Source organism: Stenella coeruleoalba, assembly GCF_951394435.1.
Source record: "Stenella coeruleoalba genome assembly, chromosome: 10".
Taxonomy (NCBI): domain Eukaryota; kingdom Metazoa; phylum Chordata; class Mammalia; order Artiodactyla; family Delphinidae; genus Stenella; species Stenella coeruleoalba.
The window spans coordinates 68,109,864-68,125,334 of record NC_137156.1 but is presented as its reverse complement, the minus strand read 5'-3'; the positions used below and the strand labels follow the sequence as shown (position 1 = coordinate 68,125,334).

General features: G+C 39.3%; 1 protein-coding gene across 8 annotated transcripts in view; it reads left to right on the top strand.

Annotated features, from left to right (window-relative positions):
- DCAF1 (DDB1 and CUL4 associated factor 1) overlaps nt 1-15,471 on the top strand; it is a 92,368-nt gene that overhangs the window by 11,147 nt on the left and 65,750 nt on the right. For 7 of the 8 annotated variants that reach the window (XR_013830245.1, XM_079934770.1, XM_079934769.1 and 4 more), the window contains 3 exons: nt 4,909-4,985; nt 7,309-7,382; nt 9,465-9,578. Coding sequence is in view for 7 of the 8 variants with exons in the window: in XM_079934770.1 (XP_079790896.1) it covers nt 4,909-4,985; nt 7,309-7,382; nt 9,465-9,578 (265 nt within the window). In the remaining variant the exon portion in view is untranslated. Of the gene's footprint in view, nt 1-3,851; nt 4,092-4,908; nt 4,986-7,308; nt 7,383-9,464; nt 9,579-15,471 lie in introns of all 8 variants that reach the window. The other variant, XM_079934771.1, reaches the window with a different exon arrangement.

The window sequence follows — 15,471 nt, the reverse complement described above, 5'->3', positions numbered from 1 at the left end:
GAGTGGCTGGGCCCGTGAGCCATGGCTGCTGAGCCTGTGCGTCCGGAGCCTGTGCTCCGCAACAGGAGAGGCCACAACAGTGAGAGGCCCACATACCGAAAAAAAAAAAATCATGTCTGTAAATATCATATGATATCACTTATATGTGAAATCTGAAATATGACACAAATGAACCTATCTATGAAACAGAAATGGAATCATGGACATAGAGGTTGCCAAGGGGGTTGGGGGAGGGATGGAGTGGGAGGTTGGGATTAGCAGATGTAAGCTTTTATATATAGAATGGATAAACAACCAGGTCCTACTGTATAGCACAGAGAATTATATTTAATATCCTATGATAAGCCATAATGGAAAGGAATATTTGAAAAAAGAATGTATGTATATGTATATATATGTATAACTTAATCACTTTGCTGTACAGCAGTAATTAACACAACATTGTAAATCAGCTATACTTCAATTAAAAAAAATCTTTCCCCCATTTTAATTACCACTTGTATTATAATTATCTTTTTACATGTGTCTCCTCACTAAATTGTAAGTCTTTTTTGAAGTCAGGTACTACTCATTTTTATTGGTGTCTCCTTGTGTTGCCTCAGACACTGACTTGCCCAATGCTTGGTACATAGTAAACTGTGTGGGACATAATTTTATTGAATGAATGTGTTAAGGAAGAAGAGAAAGTGAAAAAAAAAAGGCTGGGTTGGGATGCCCATGGTTTTTCTGAGCAGGAAGCCTCTGGAACATGGGGCTCTTTAACATCTAATCTGTAATATCATAGCAGAGAAAAAAAACTTTGTTTATGCAATGATCTATTCTCTAGGGATAAAGAGAACTATGATCTTATGACAGTTTAAACAGGGATAAATGCTTTGTTCTTAATTGCTCTTGATAGATGGGGAACATGTGAAAGTACAGTTTTTTTTTAGGGAAAGGATTATTGCTGACTGGTGGAAAGTGGATTTTCATTTGTAGAGGCATTGGACATTAAGAACTATTAATCACAAGCTACTTGAAGTGCAGCCACAGTGAATTAAAGAATCTTAAGTATTGTGCGTTTAACGTGTGTGGATTATTGATTGATGTACCTTTGAAAGGAGGAGAGAGTCATGAATGGGGATGATAGTGTCAGTGGTAGATTCATTTAATTGCTCAAAAGATATAAAATATAAGGTATTTTTTAATACTTTATTTTCGGGAATTCCCTGGCGGTCCAGTGGTTAGGACTCGGTGCTTCCACTCCCGGGGCCCGTGTTCAATCCCTGGGCAGGGAACTAAGATCCTGCAAGCTGCGTGGTGAGGCCAAAAAAAACCCCAAAACCAAAAAACTTTATTTTCAGGATGATTTCATATTAATTATCATATTTGACCCTGAACTTTGTCATTATGCTATGGTATTCAGCAGTGCAAAGCCTAAATGGAGGGACCCTATCTTCAAGGAGATAACCATCTGGGAGGCAACTAATGGCTCCAAAAAATGCATAGTAGTACAAAATAGCATATAATGAAGTGCTAGATTGGCAGTGTGGTTTGTAAATATTCTAGGGGTTAGGAGAATGGAAAGAATTTGAATGAGTCCATTTCTTCTATTCATTCAACAAATGTTTGAGGACCTTTTGTGTGTCAGAACTGTAGGAGACACTTCTCTGAACCTCAGCTTCTTCATTTGTCACTAAAAGTGTGAGAGCTACATTGTTAAAAGATAGCCGCCATCCTCTGAGCTGCTTGCAAAAGACTATAGGACTTCCCTGGTGGTGCAGTAGTTAAGAATCCGCCTGCAATGCAGGGACCACGGGTTTGATCCCAGGTCTGGGAAGATCCCACATGCTGCGGAGCAACTAAACCCATGCACCACAACTACTGAGCCTGCGCTCTAGGGCCCGTGTGCTGCAACTACTGAAGCCCGTGTACCTAGAGCCCGTGCTCCACAACAAGAGAGAAGCCACTGCAACGAGAAGCCCGTGCACCACAACAAAGAGTACCCCCCTGCTTGCCGCAGCTAGAGAAAGCCTGCGTGCAGCAACAAAGACCCAGCGTGGCCAAAACAAACAAAAAAACAAAACAAAAAAACCCAAAAGACTATAGCCAGGCAGTAGAAAGCTAAGGTTAAAATACTGGGTTTTAACTCCAATTCCAGTGGGCTTTCCAGTGTAGGATGAGGTAAAGGTTCCTTGGAACAGGGACTTGAAAGTTGGTAGAATATACCTTGATTGAAAGCAGAGACAAGGTTTTCTAGGAAAAGTTCAAATGTGACTGAAAAATGTATCTAGGGGAGAATGAACTGGGGCATGTTTTTGTGGCAGTGAGGAAATGGGCCCCGCCAGAGTGGAGGGTGAATATAAGGTAGGAATGGAAGATAAAGTTATATGGAGCAAGATCTTAAAAAGATCTTTAAGGTTAGACTGGGACTTTAAGAGACAGTAGGATGAATTCAGAGTATAGTTTATTTTAGATAGGGGCAAAACTCTTACCATCCTTCAAATTGTGGGTCTGTTAGTTCACTGGCTATTTCCTAAAGTATCTTCACATCTGTCATCCCTCTCACCCTGCAAACTGGCTTCAGTTTGGGTGTATTGCATGAAAAGCAAATGAATTTCAGGCCTACATGCTCCTTTACTGACTATTTTTTAAAATGATCTTTTGGCTATTTTCCTAAGAAAAATGTACAACTCTATAACCTGATTGACTTTTTATTTTTTATGTTGTTTTATTTATTATAATCAAGACTTCGACTTAATTCTGTGAAAAAGGACTGGCATTGCGCCAAGCTGTATGAGCTTAACCCAGGTTTTGTGTTTTTTTTTTATATTATTGAGATATAATTTATAGTCCACCCACGGTTGCTTGACTCTGTGGATGTGGAGGGCCAACTGTACTATGCCATTTTATACAAAGGACTTGAGCATTAGAGGATTTTAGTATCCCTGGGAGGTCCTGGAACCAATTCTCTGTGGATACTGAGGGATGGATTGTTTACTTACAAAATCATCACCTAGATCAAATTATAGAACTTGAGTACTACCTCCAGAAGGCTCCCTCCTGCCCCACTGCATCAATATCTACCTTAGATTAATTCGTTTTCTATTTGTTATTGATTCCCAGTTTCCATAGGAACACCATCTAAATAGCTCTGACTTAAGTTCTGTTTTAAGCAGACTACATATATTAACTTTTACTTCAGGGAAACTCTGTAAGATAGGGACTGTTATCCTCATTTTACAGATTAGGCACAGAGAGGTTAAATAACATGACCGAAGTCACAAACAGGGGAAGAGATATGATTTGAACACTGGCCATCTGGCTCCAGAATCCATGTTTTTAACTTCTGCTGTGCTATATTGCTTAGTTTCCACTGAAGATACTAGTAGATCTTATAATATGTAATTTAAAATACATTTTATGTGATCATCCTTTGTGGCAAAGAGAGTTTTCAGAGTTTAGGGGGAAAGGTAGAAAAGGTAGAAATACTTTTGAGGCTTGATGGGGAAAAATATACCAGAGTGGGCAAGAATTTTTGCAGGGAGCTTAACCCTTAAGACTAGAAGTATGGTTTTGTGGAAATAAAGCATGCAGGAAAATTTGAGTTAGGATAGAGCATCCTAGATACTGGAGAGCATGAAAGCCTTTTATTTGATTGTCATTATAATAGGTTAAAATGTCAGTCCTTAGGGTACTCAGAAAGTGATTTTTCTTATTTCAAAAAAAAAAGTGTGAATAAAAAAGAACAGTTGATAACGTGCAACAACCTGGATGACTCAACGTGCTGAGTGAAAGAAGTCAAACATAAAAAGAGTATATGTGGAGCTTCCCTGGTCGTGCAGTGGTTAAGAATCCGCTTGCCAATGCAGGGGACACGGGTTCCATCCCTGTTCCGGGAAGATCCCACATGCCGTGGAGCAACTAAGCCCGTGCGCCACAACTACTGAGCCTGCGCTCTAGAGCCCACGAGCCACAACTACTGAAGCCTGCATGCCTAGAGCCCGTGCTCCGCAGCAAGAGAAGCCCACGCACCACAATGAAGAGTAGCCCCCGCTCGCTGCAACTAGAGAAAGCCCGCACGCAGCAACGAAGACCCAACGCAGCCAAAAGTAAATAAAATAAAATTAAAAAAAAAAGAGTATATGTGATTTCATTTATATGAAATTGTAGAACAGGCAAAACTAATCTTTAGTGAGAAAAAGTAGGTGAGTGGTTGCTTAGGGCAGGGGTGGGAACCTGGGTGGGTGGAAGAATGTTACAGGCTGAGGTAACAGCACCTAGAAAGGTCCTGGAGCAGTTACGAGTTTGGACTCTGAAGAGCAGGGAAGGCCATGTGACCGTAGCTTAATAAAGGAGGGGTGGAGGAGTACAAGAAGTGGTCATAGATGCAGACAAAAGCCAGGTTACTGTAAACCTTGCAGTGCTTGGGTTTAATTTAAGTTGAGGGTAAGTCATTGAAAGTTGGAGGTGTATTGTGTCAGGTCAAGCATGGAAGCAAGAAACAAGGAGACCAGGGAAAAGTCTATTGCAGGTAGTCCAGAAGTTGATAAAGGTGGTCTGGACAAGGGTAGGAGTGGTCAAAATTTAAGGAAATGGTTGAAGTCAGGAGATATTTTGTAGGTAGAGCTTATAGGAATTATTGCTGAGGGGGATGGGGAGAAAAGGACAGTTTTAATGATGACTCCTTGTTTTTGGCTTCTGAGGGGATAGTGCTATTATTTGAGACAGGAGAGTTGGAGAGAAGAATGGATTTGGGAGTGGAAACTTTTATGAGATAGTTGTTTAGGTCTTTATGTTTGTTAGGAAAATACCCTTTTTCTAATTTTTTGCTTTTATTTTGTACCTTGATTGTTTGACTATTGTAGGTAGTGATACATTTTTTTTGTATGCTTGTCTAGAATTGACCCTGTCTTCTCTTTGTGCTAGGATGTCTGAATTGATTGAAAAAGAAACTGAAGAATATCGTAAGGGGGATCCAGACCCATTTGATGATCGACATCCTGGTGAGACTGTGTTCTCTTAAGCCTGGCTCTAAACTGCTTAGGGCTTCCCTGGTGGCACAGTGATTGAGAGTCCACCTGCCGATGCAGGGGACACGGGTTCGTGCCCCGGTCCGGGAAGATCCCACATGCCATGGAGCGACTGGGCCTGTGAGCCATGGCCGCTGAGCCTGCGCGTCCGTAGCCTGTGTTCCGCAACGGGAGAGGCCACAACAGTGAGAGGCCCGTGTACCGCAAAAAAAAAAGAAAACTGCTTAATATAAGGAATATTTTTCAATTGAAATAGAATTTATTTGTTAAAATATTGCTCAAGGTGGGGGCAGAGAGGAAAAATAAATTCCTGGCAAAATGGAAATACTTTTAATATTTACCTATTAAATGGAAGATTACTATTACTAGAAGCTAACTTAAAGGAACTAAATTATATAGATATACCTTATTGACTCAGTTGATATGATTACAAAGATTTAAAGAGAGAAAAATGTTCTGTCTTTCTGACTTTTAAACCAAAAGATGTTATCCTCTGTGCCTTCATTTTTCTAACAACAATAATTATCCTTTTATTAACGGGGAGATGTGGTTGAGAATGCATTCAGTGCCTTGCTTTTAGTTATGAAATTGATGCTTGGAACCTTGAATAATGAATGAATGGATTTCTTGATGTCTACTTTAGTGTTCCAACAGCTAAAATATGCCATCTCATGTTAATGTGGTTTTCTTTTGGGCCAATTTAATTAGAGCCATGACAAACCAGCCTGCTTTGGCATGGAATTTGCTATAATACAGAACTGTATGGGACTTGAGACTGCTATTTTATGTTCTCTCTAAGGTAGCTTACCAGTGGGCAAAGCTTATGTCATGTGGGCCCACACTGCATATAAATTTTCTCTTTATAAAACCAGGAGTTCCTTTTGGAGAGAAGAGTCTGAGATTTTGTATGTGGAGAGATAGTGAGAATGAATGGGACTTACAAAAATAAGAACATTGTATATCCACCCAAATGTTCCAGGGTTTATTTCTGTTTCTTAGACTTTTATTCCCAAATGTAAGTAAGCTAAGCATTTCAAATTGAGTGTCCAGTTGTTTATGTGATGTTACCTGCTGCTCTTGTCGTAGACATCCCCACTTGTGACTTTGAGAACGGCTATTGGGCTAACATCTGCAGTAAGGCAATCAGAGCATGAAATAGTAGGAAAGTGAAAAGAAACTAAGTTAATTCATGGGATTGTGAAAAGAATTCAAGAGGTGATCATGCTTAGTGACATTGCCTTGGGAAGGATGAAATGGTAACGAGGAAGAAGGGAGAGAAGAATGCCTTTTTTTTCAGTAGAAATTTAAAGACAGTTTTTTTCCTTCCTAACTCTTATGTTAAGTCATATTTGTCATTAGGCATAATTTCTATTAATAAAAATAAGGGTCACAGTTTCATCTTTTATAAAGAGAGAAAGTTAAGTAATCTGAGGTCCACGTTTGTTTTTATAGTACCATTCTCTAACTTCTGTTTTTGTGAATTACTTTGGGATATTAATTACAGCTTGGTAAAAACTTTATATCAGCAGCTTATATCTTTTCTTCATCCTAAATTGTATCCTTTGACTAAATTTGCCACTCTGAAAGGAAAATTAAATTGATGATATCTCTTTTAAAAGCGAACCAGTAATTTTCCCAACCATTAAGTAATTCTTTTACATTTAGGCTGTGTGTTGAGTAAATCCTAGGTTCCTGGCCTCCTTTCTTTCCCCAGGAGCTCAGAAGTTAAGATGACCACGTTTATTTTATCTTTAGAATTGGTGATTGCTTGGCGGGATTCCCCCTGTCCCCCAAACCTGGAGTGTTCATTACAGGTTTGAGGACACATTTGTACTGCTGTTGGCATTATAGTTGAGAGATTGGACTTGGAGCCTATCTTCTCCAGGCCACTCATCAAAAGAAGTTGTGCTTCCTTCCTTTCTTTGTCTGGGAAGTCATGGGTTTTCATTCTTTTAGGCTCCTTTATGATTCTTTTGTAGACCCTTGTATACTCTTAGTGATTCTGGTCTGGGTCTAGTGCTCATTTATTTAATTCAGCATTGATGTGTAGGCAATATGCTGGGAGATGGGAATGTTAGAGAGCAGTGTCTCAAATTTTTTATTGTCATTTTTAATTTTAAAGAATGCTCCTTATGAAATCTGATTCATCAAAAGAATCTTTTCTTTGTTTCTGTTAATTTTTGCTGGCCTTTTAATAGTACTTAAAACAACCCAGGTGCCTTTCCAGAGGTTTGAGTTGCTTGACTGGGATGACTTACTCATTCCTTTGTTTGTTCCTCCCCTCTTCTTTTGGTAGGTCGAGCTGATCCAGAGTGTATGCTGGGCCACTTGCTGAGAATACTCTTCAAGAATGATGATTTCATGAATGCAGTAGGTTTGCTTCTTACTTTTCTCTAGAGATTATCATCAGCAGATGCTGTACCTTTATTGTTTTTTTTTGTAAATAGTCTGTTTTTTTCCTGAGGCCTTGACAAAGTTGGGAATAGAGTGGGTAGCTTTTTAAATTTGGTATTGGTTCAATGAAATAGACTAATCATGGACTTCTTTATTACCAAAGCCCTGGTTGTGGCCAAGGTGTTTTCTCTTTGGTGTGTACTTTGTTCAGTTGAATATTGGTGAGGGTTCCCAAGGCATCTGTGCTCATTCTGGGGTGAGATGATTTTGAGTTTGGGAATATAGGAGTTCTCTTGGGTTCTTGAATAGAAAAGTAAGAGTGATATGTACCGTATGACTCTGCACTGACACTATGGGTGTGTGCATTGGGCATGTGGAGGGAGAGAAAGTGCCTTATTTAACTCTGGTCTGTTGAGGAGTAAATGAGGGTAAAAAAAAAAAAAAAGTATGTATTACTCACAGCTCCTGAACATAGTAATTATTTAATAAATTGTGGCTGTTAGGTTTGATTTTGGAGGTGGAATAGCATGATGCTTGAGAGCATGGGCTTTGGGGTCCATGTTTTGGGTTTAAGTGCAGCTCCACTCTTCATTGACATTTTGATCTTTAGGCAACTTAAGCCTCTCCAAGCTTTATTTTCTCAAAGCTTTATTTCCCTAATCTATGAAATAGGGATGATAGTTCTTACCTTAAAATGTTTTTGTAATCCTTGAATGAAATTAAACATGAAAAGTACTTAGTTCAGAACCTGGCACATGAGGGCTCAGTAATTATTAGCTATTATTTTTATCTGTATTATATTAATTCCCAATTTTATTTATCACTGGTGTCTCTTCTCTGCTTCAGATCACTTGCAGCTGCCTTCTAGACGTTCCCACATGGATATTTCCCACAGGCACCTTGAATTCTGCATGTCTCATTGTTTGCCCCACAATCTGTTTCTCTTATGCTCTAGCTCAGTAATGGTGTCCTTTCCTAGCCAGCTGGAAGTTATCCTTTATTCCTCTAAGCTTTCTTATTCAGTGAACTTACAGGTCTTATTGTGCCCTCCCCCTTAACCTTCACAAATCCCTCCGCTTCTTTCTGCCCTTGTTGTCAGACCTTAGGTTAGCTACCACCATCTCTCGATACTGCAATAGCCTCTTAATTGGTTTCTCTTCTTATCTTGTCCCAACCCATTCTTTACTTATATCCTGAAAATCTTTATCAAATGCAAAAAATGATCATGGCATTCTCTTGCTTAAAATCCATTAGTGCTTTCCCATTGCTCTCAAGATAAATTTTAAATTTTTTATTTTGGTTTATAAACCCAATCTCATGGCCTCTGTTCTCTCATTTTCTGTTCCTGACCTTTGGCCCTCCTCTCTTTCCCACTCCTCCTTAGCTATTCCTGCTTGTCCTTCATGTTCTCGCTTGGAATCCCTTCCTCTCTAAAGCCTTCTCTGATTCCCTTGCAGAGTTGTATGGCTTCCTACAGGTTTCTGTAGCATCCTGTGCTTATGATATTTGTTTTTCCAACTGTCACCTCTTTTGTATTATGAACGCTTTGATGGTGGGACTGTGTCTTATTCACTGTTGTATACCCAGCAATAGAACACAGTGCCACTTAGAGATCCAGTATTTATTTGATGAGTGCCAAAAGGAAAGTTTTATTGATACATTTATATATATAAAATATAAAACTCAAATTTTTTCATTAACTGTTGTCAAGAATCAGGGAGGGGTGAGGGGAGGCTTATCTTGCCCTGTTTTATCCTTCTGAAAAGTGTATATGAGGATGGGAGTGTTTTCTTTGTGATATCCCTTGAGCTTGAATTTCTATGGTTGCTGAGTTGTTTTAGGGGGATTTGACTTTAAAGTGGCAGAAGAAATTATATGGTATTATCATGGCTCAGCAGGATCATAACTATTTCTAATAATTACAGGTTTAATTAATGTTAGGTATAGTCTTCTTTAATACCCTTTAGGCAAGCTATGGGAATGTATTAAGGATTTATTAGTCGTTATTAATTTGATTGGGTTGAATTTCAGATGAGATGTACTCCCTTTTCTTTACAGCTGGTGAATGCATATGTGATGACAAGCCGAGAGCCCCCTTTAAACACTGCTGCTTGCAGACTCCTACTGGACATCATGCCAGGGCTAGAAACTGCTGTCGTCTTTCAAGAAAAGGTACTTACTAAAAAGAAAAGTCAACATTTTATTTTTTAGTTGAATGCTGATCTGTTTTTCTTTGTTAAAATAATTGTTATAGTTTTTTCTTATTATAGTAGTAATCTATATTATAGAATCTTAAGAAATTAAGACAAACAATAAGAAAAATTTTTAAATAACTATTTTAGTGAGTACTTGCTGCTTGGGTGCTGTAGTCTTTTTTAAAATCTTAAGATCATGTTTTTAGATATGGATTTGTGGATTTAACGATTTATGATCTTATTCAAACTCTTATTCCTTTTTTTTTTTATTGGAAAGTAGGTGCTTTACAATGTTGTGTTAGGGTGCTGTACAGCAGAGTGAGTCAGTTATACATATATGTATATCCACTCTTTTTTAGATTTCCTTCCCATTTAGGTCACCACAAGAGCACTGAGTATAGTTCCCTGTGCTATACAGTAGGTTCTCATTAGTTATCTGTTTTGTATATAGTAGCATATATATGTCATTACCATTCTCCCAATTCATCCCACCCTCCCTTCCCCCTTGGTAACGATAAGTTTGTTTTCTACATCTGTGACTCTATTTCTGCTTTGCTAATAAGTTCATCTGTATACCATTTTTGTAGATTCCACATATAAGTGATACTATACGATATTTGTCTTTCTCTTTGTGACTTCACTCTGTATGACAGTCTCTAGGTCCATCCACGTCACTGCAAATGACATTTCGTTCCTTTTTATGGCTGAGTAATATTCCATTGCATATATGTATCACATCTTCTTTATCCATTCTTCTGTCAGTGGACATTTAGCTTGCTTCCATGTCCTGGCAGTTGTAAATAGTGCTGCAGGGAACATCGGGGTGCATGTATCTTTTTGAATTATGGTTTTTTCTGTGTGTATGCCCATAGTGGGATTGCTGGGTCACATGGTAGTTCTATTTTTAGTTTTTTTTTAAGGAACCTCCATACTGTTCTCCATAGTGGCTATACCAATTTACATTCCCACCAACGGTGTAGGAGGGTTCCCTTTTCTCCACACCCTCTTCAGCATTTATTCTTTGTAGATTTTTTAATGTTGGTGATTCTGACTGATGTGAGGTTACCTCACTGTAATTTTGATTTGCATTTCTCTAATAATTAAGACTCTTATTCTTAATGATGAGTAGTCTTCCCCAGTGATGAGGACATTCTGTTCTGAGGAAGGCTGTCCTATTCTTGACAGTATTTAATATTCACTTAGTTAATGTTTGAAGGCTGTGCTGGGCTGTGTTTTATGCTATGTGCTGGGAATATTTTGTCAGCAAGATAGGAGCTTATATTTATATATATATTTGGAAGAACAGAGACAAACTGATAATTTCAAGTAAGGATAAGTGCTTTGAAGACCAGAGAATGGTAATTTGTTAGTGACTGTGTATATTTCAGTTGTCAAAAATTAGTTGCTGTGTTTTTAGAAGTAATGTTGATATTTTGTCTCTTAGCATTAAGAATTTGCAGTGTGAATTGTGTATGCTATATAGCTTTCTTTGCTTTTGAAGACACTAAAAATTTAATCTGAAAAAATCTGGAAGTCTCAGTATAGTTAAATGCATAAGCCAAGTGAAAGATCTGGAAACAGATTTTCTTAACTTTTAAGAAAATTTTATTACAGAATTGTACCACATAATGTATTTTAGAGAATAACATTGTTATTAATGCTATAGTTTGCAGTATTATGTAGACTAGATTTAAAAATCTCTAATTAGCTCCCACTGTGGGAGACCAAAAAAATCTATCTCCTGTCAAAAATGTTTTAATGTGAATTCTTTTTTTTTTTAATGTGAGTTCTTTTGAAAAGCATGGTGAAAATGAAGCACTTACAGCAGTGTATTTGTTATATGCAAGATTTATATATTATGTGGGATCTTCCTTGACCAGGGCTTGAACCCATGTTCCCTGCATTGACAGGCAGATTGTTAACCACCGCACCACCAGGGAAGTCCTAGAACAGTTTTGTTTCTTAATAACTGATTTTTATTAGGTCGAGAGAAGTAAATTATTCAAAGATAATCATAATTAGGTTGGAAATAACATTGCCTTGAATCCAATGTCCTAGAGTGTAGATTATAAACCTCTTTAACCTTGTGAGACCTTACCACTGGATCATATGATGTTCTTTACCTTTCAGAAATATCCTATGCACATTTTTTGGTGTGAATCAATGTTTTACTTCTTTAAAAACATTTAATTATAGTGTGTAAATTAATGAGTCAGAAATCATAATTTTTGGGGACTTCCCTGGCGGTCCAGTGGTTAAGACTCCACACTTCCACTGCAGGGGGCACAGGTTCGATCCCTGGTCAGGGAACTTAGATTCTGCATTCTGCGCAGTGCAGACCACCCCCCCGCTCAAAAAAAAAAAAAAAGAAAAAGAAAACAAAATCATTATTTTTAGACAGATTGGCAACTGGTGTTTCACAAAGCTACAGTTAAGACTCATTGCTTTAGGGCTTCCCTGGTGGCACAGTGGTTAAGAATCCGCCTGCCAGTGCAGGGGACATGGGTTTAGAGCCCTGGTCTGGGAAGATCCCGCATGCCACGGAGCAGCTAAGCCCGTGTGCCACAGCTACTGAGCCTGGGCTCTAGAGCCTGTGCTCTGCAACAAGAGATGCCACCGCAATGAGAGGCCTGCGCACTGCAACGAAGAGTAGCCCCCACTCGCCGCAACTAGAAAAAACCCACGTGCAACAATGCAGACCCAGTGTAGCCAAAAATAAATAAAATTAATAAATTTATTTAAAAAAAAGATTCACTGCTTTAGAGCAGTGTTTCTCAAACTTTCTGAACCGATAGTTACACATTTTACTTTTTCCAAAAGCTGGGTACATTTTGTTTTACGTTGCAACCCATACATTATATGTATCAGAGTTTTCTTGAACATTGTTTACCCTTTGTGCAGTGCATCCTTATAGTTTCTATTTCATTTCTTTTTAAGAGCTGGTTGTAAGTTACTAAATTGATGGTATTCTAGCTGCTGTTTAAAAAAGTTGCTGGATTGTACTTTCACAGATGTTGAAATAGCTTTAAATTTTATTTTGTTTTATTTTCTGTTTATGCTTGCTGCTCTTTTTTTTTTAAGTATAGTTGATTTACAATGCTGTGTTAATTTCTGCTGTACAGCAAGGTGGCTCATTTGTATACATATATACATTCTTTTTTTTTTTTAATATTCTTTTCCATTATGGTTTATCCCAGGAGACTGGATATAGTTCCCTGTGTTATACAGTAGGACCTTGTTGTTCGTCTGTTCTAAATGTAATAGTTTGCATCTACTAACCCCAAACTCCCAGTCCATCCCTCTGCCTCCCTCCATCCTCCTTGGTAACCACAAGTCTGTTCTCTATGTCTGTGAGTCTGTTTCTGTTTTGTAGATAGGCTCATTTGTGCCATATTTTAGATTCCACATATAAGTGATATCACGTGGTATTTGTCTTTCTCTGTCTGATTTTACTTAGTATGATAATCTCAGGTTGTATCCATGTTGCTGCAAATGCCATTATTTCGTTCTGTTTTATGGCTGGGTCGTATTTCATTATATATATGTACCACATCTTTTTTTTATCCATTCATCTGTCGACGGACCTTTAGGTTGTTTCCATGTTTTGGCTATTGTGAATAGTGCTGCTATGAACATAGGGGTACCTGTATCTTTTTATTTATTTATTTTTGGCTGTGTTGGGTCTTTGTTGCTGCGTGTGGGCTTTCTCTAGTTGCGACGAGTGGGGGCTACCCTTTGTTGCGGTGTGCGGGCTTCTCATTGTGGTGGCTTCTCTTGCTGCAGAGCACGGGCTCTAGGCGCGTGGGCTTCGGTAGTTGTGGCACGTGGGCTCAGTGGTTGTGGGTCGCAGGCTGTAGAGTGCAGGCGCAGTAGTTGTGGCTCATGGGCTTAGTTGCTCCACGGCATGTGGGATCGTCCCGGAGCAGGGCTCAAACCTGTGTCCCTTGTATTGGCAGGCGGCTTCTTAACCACTGTGCCACCAGGGAAACCCCTGTCTTTTTGAATTATAGTTTTGTCTGGGTATATGCCCAGGAGTGGGATTGCTGGATCATATGGTAACTGTATTTTTACTTTTCTGAGGAACCTCCATACTATTTTCCAGTATAGTGGCTGCACCAACTTGCATTCCCACCAACATTGTAGGAGGGTGCCCTTTTCTCCACACCCACTCCAGCATTTGTTATTTGTAGACTTTAGAAAAAAAAAAAGGGTTTCCCTGGTGGTGCAGTGGTTGAGAGTCCGCCTGCCGATGCAGGGGACACGGGTTCGTGCCCCGGTCTGGGAAGATCCCAAATGTGGCGGAGCGGCTGGGCCTGTGAGCCATGGCCGCTGAGCCTGCATGTCCGGAGGCTGTGCTCTGCAACGGGAGAGGCCAGAACAGTGAGAGGCCCGTGTAACGCAAAAAAAAAAAAAAAAAAAAAAGATAAATGAATAAATAAATGGCTGTGTTGAGTCTTCATTACTGCACGCAGGCTTTCTGTAGTTGTGGCGAGCAGCGGCTTCTCTTCATTGCAGTGCGCAGGCTTCTCTTGTTGTGGAGCTCTAGGCACATGGGCTTCAGTAGTTGTGGCATGCAGCCTCTAGAGCGCAGGCTCAGTAGTTGTGGTGCACGGGCTTAGTTGCTCCACGGCATATGGGATCTTCCCGGACCAGGGCTTGAACCCGTGTCCCCTGCATTGGCAGGCGGATTCTTAACCACTGTGCCATCAGGGAAGTCCCTGTTATTTGTAGACTTTTTAATGATGGCAGTTCTGACTGGTGTGAGGTGGTACCTCATTTTAGTTTTGTTTTACATATCTCTAATAATCAGTGATGTTGAGCATCTTTTCATGTGCCTACTGGCCATCTGCATGTCTTCTTTGGAGAAATGTCTATTAAGATCTTCTTTTGAGTTTTCAATTGGGTTGTTTGTTTTTTTTTGTTGTTGAGTTGTATGAGCTGTTTGTATATTTTGGAGAGTAAGCATTTTTGGTCTCATCATTTCAAATATTTTCTCCCCTTCTGTAGGTTTTTTTTTTTTTTTTAACATTTATTTATTTATTTTGCTGTGCCGGTTCTTAGTTGCCATGTGCGGGATCTTCGTTGCCGCGTGTGGGATCTTCCTTGCCACATGTGGGATCCTTGTTGCTGTGTACAGGATCTTCAGTTGCAACATGTGGGATCTTTTAGTTGCGGCATGTGAACTCTTAGTTGCAGCATGTGGGATCTAGTTTCCTGACCAGGGATTGAACGTGGGCCCCCAGCATTGGGAGTGTGGAGTCTTAGCCACTGGACCACCAGGAAAGTCCCTCGTTTCTTTTAAATGATTTCCTTTGCTGTGCAAAAGCTTTTAAGTTTGATTAGGTCCCATTTTATTTTTGTTTTTATTTCTGTTGCCTTGGGAGACTGACCTAAGAAACCATTGGTACGATTTATGTCAGAGAATGTTTAGCCTGTGCTTTCTTCTAGGAGTTTATGGTGTTATGTCTTATGTTCAAGTCTTTAAGCCATTTTGAGTATTTTTGTGCATGGTGTGAGTGTGTGTCCCAACTTCACTGATTTACATGTGGCTGTCTATCTTTCCCAGTACCACTTGCTGAAGAGACTTTTTCCCATTTTATAGTCTTGCTTCCTTTGTCCATGATTAATTGAATGTAGGTGTGTAGGTTTATTTTTGGGCTCTCTATTCTGTTCCATTGATCCGTATGTCTGTTTTTGTACTGATACCACACTGTTTTGATTACCTTTGTAGTATTGTCTGAAGCCTGGGAGAGTTATGCCTCCTGCTTTGAATTTTTTCCTCAGGATTGCTTTGGCAATTCTGGGTCTTTTATGGCTCCATATGAATTTTTGCATTATTTGTTCTAGTTCTGCAAAAAATGTCATGGGTA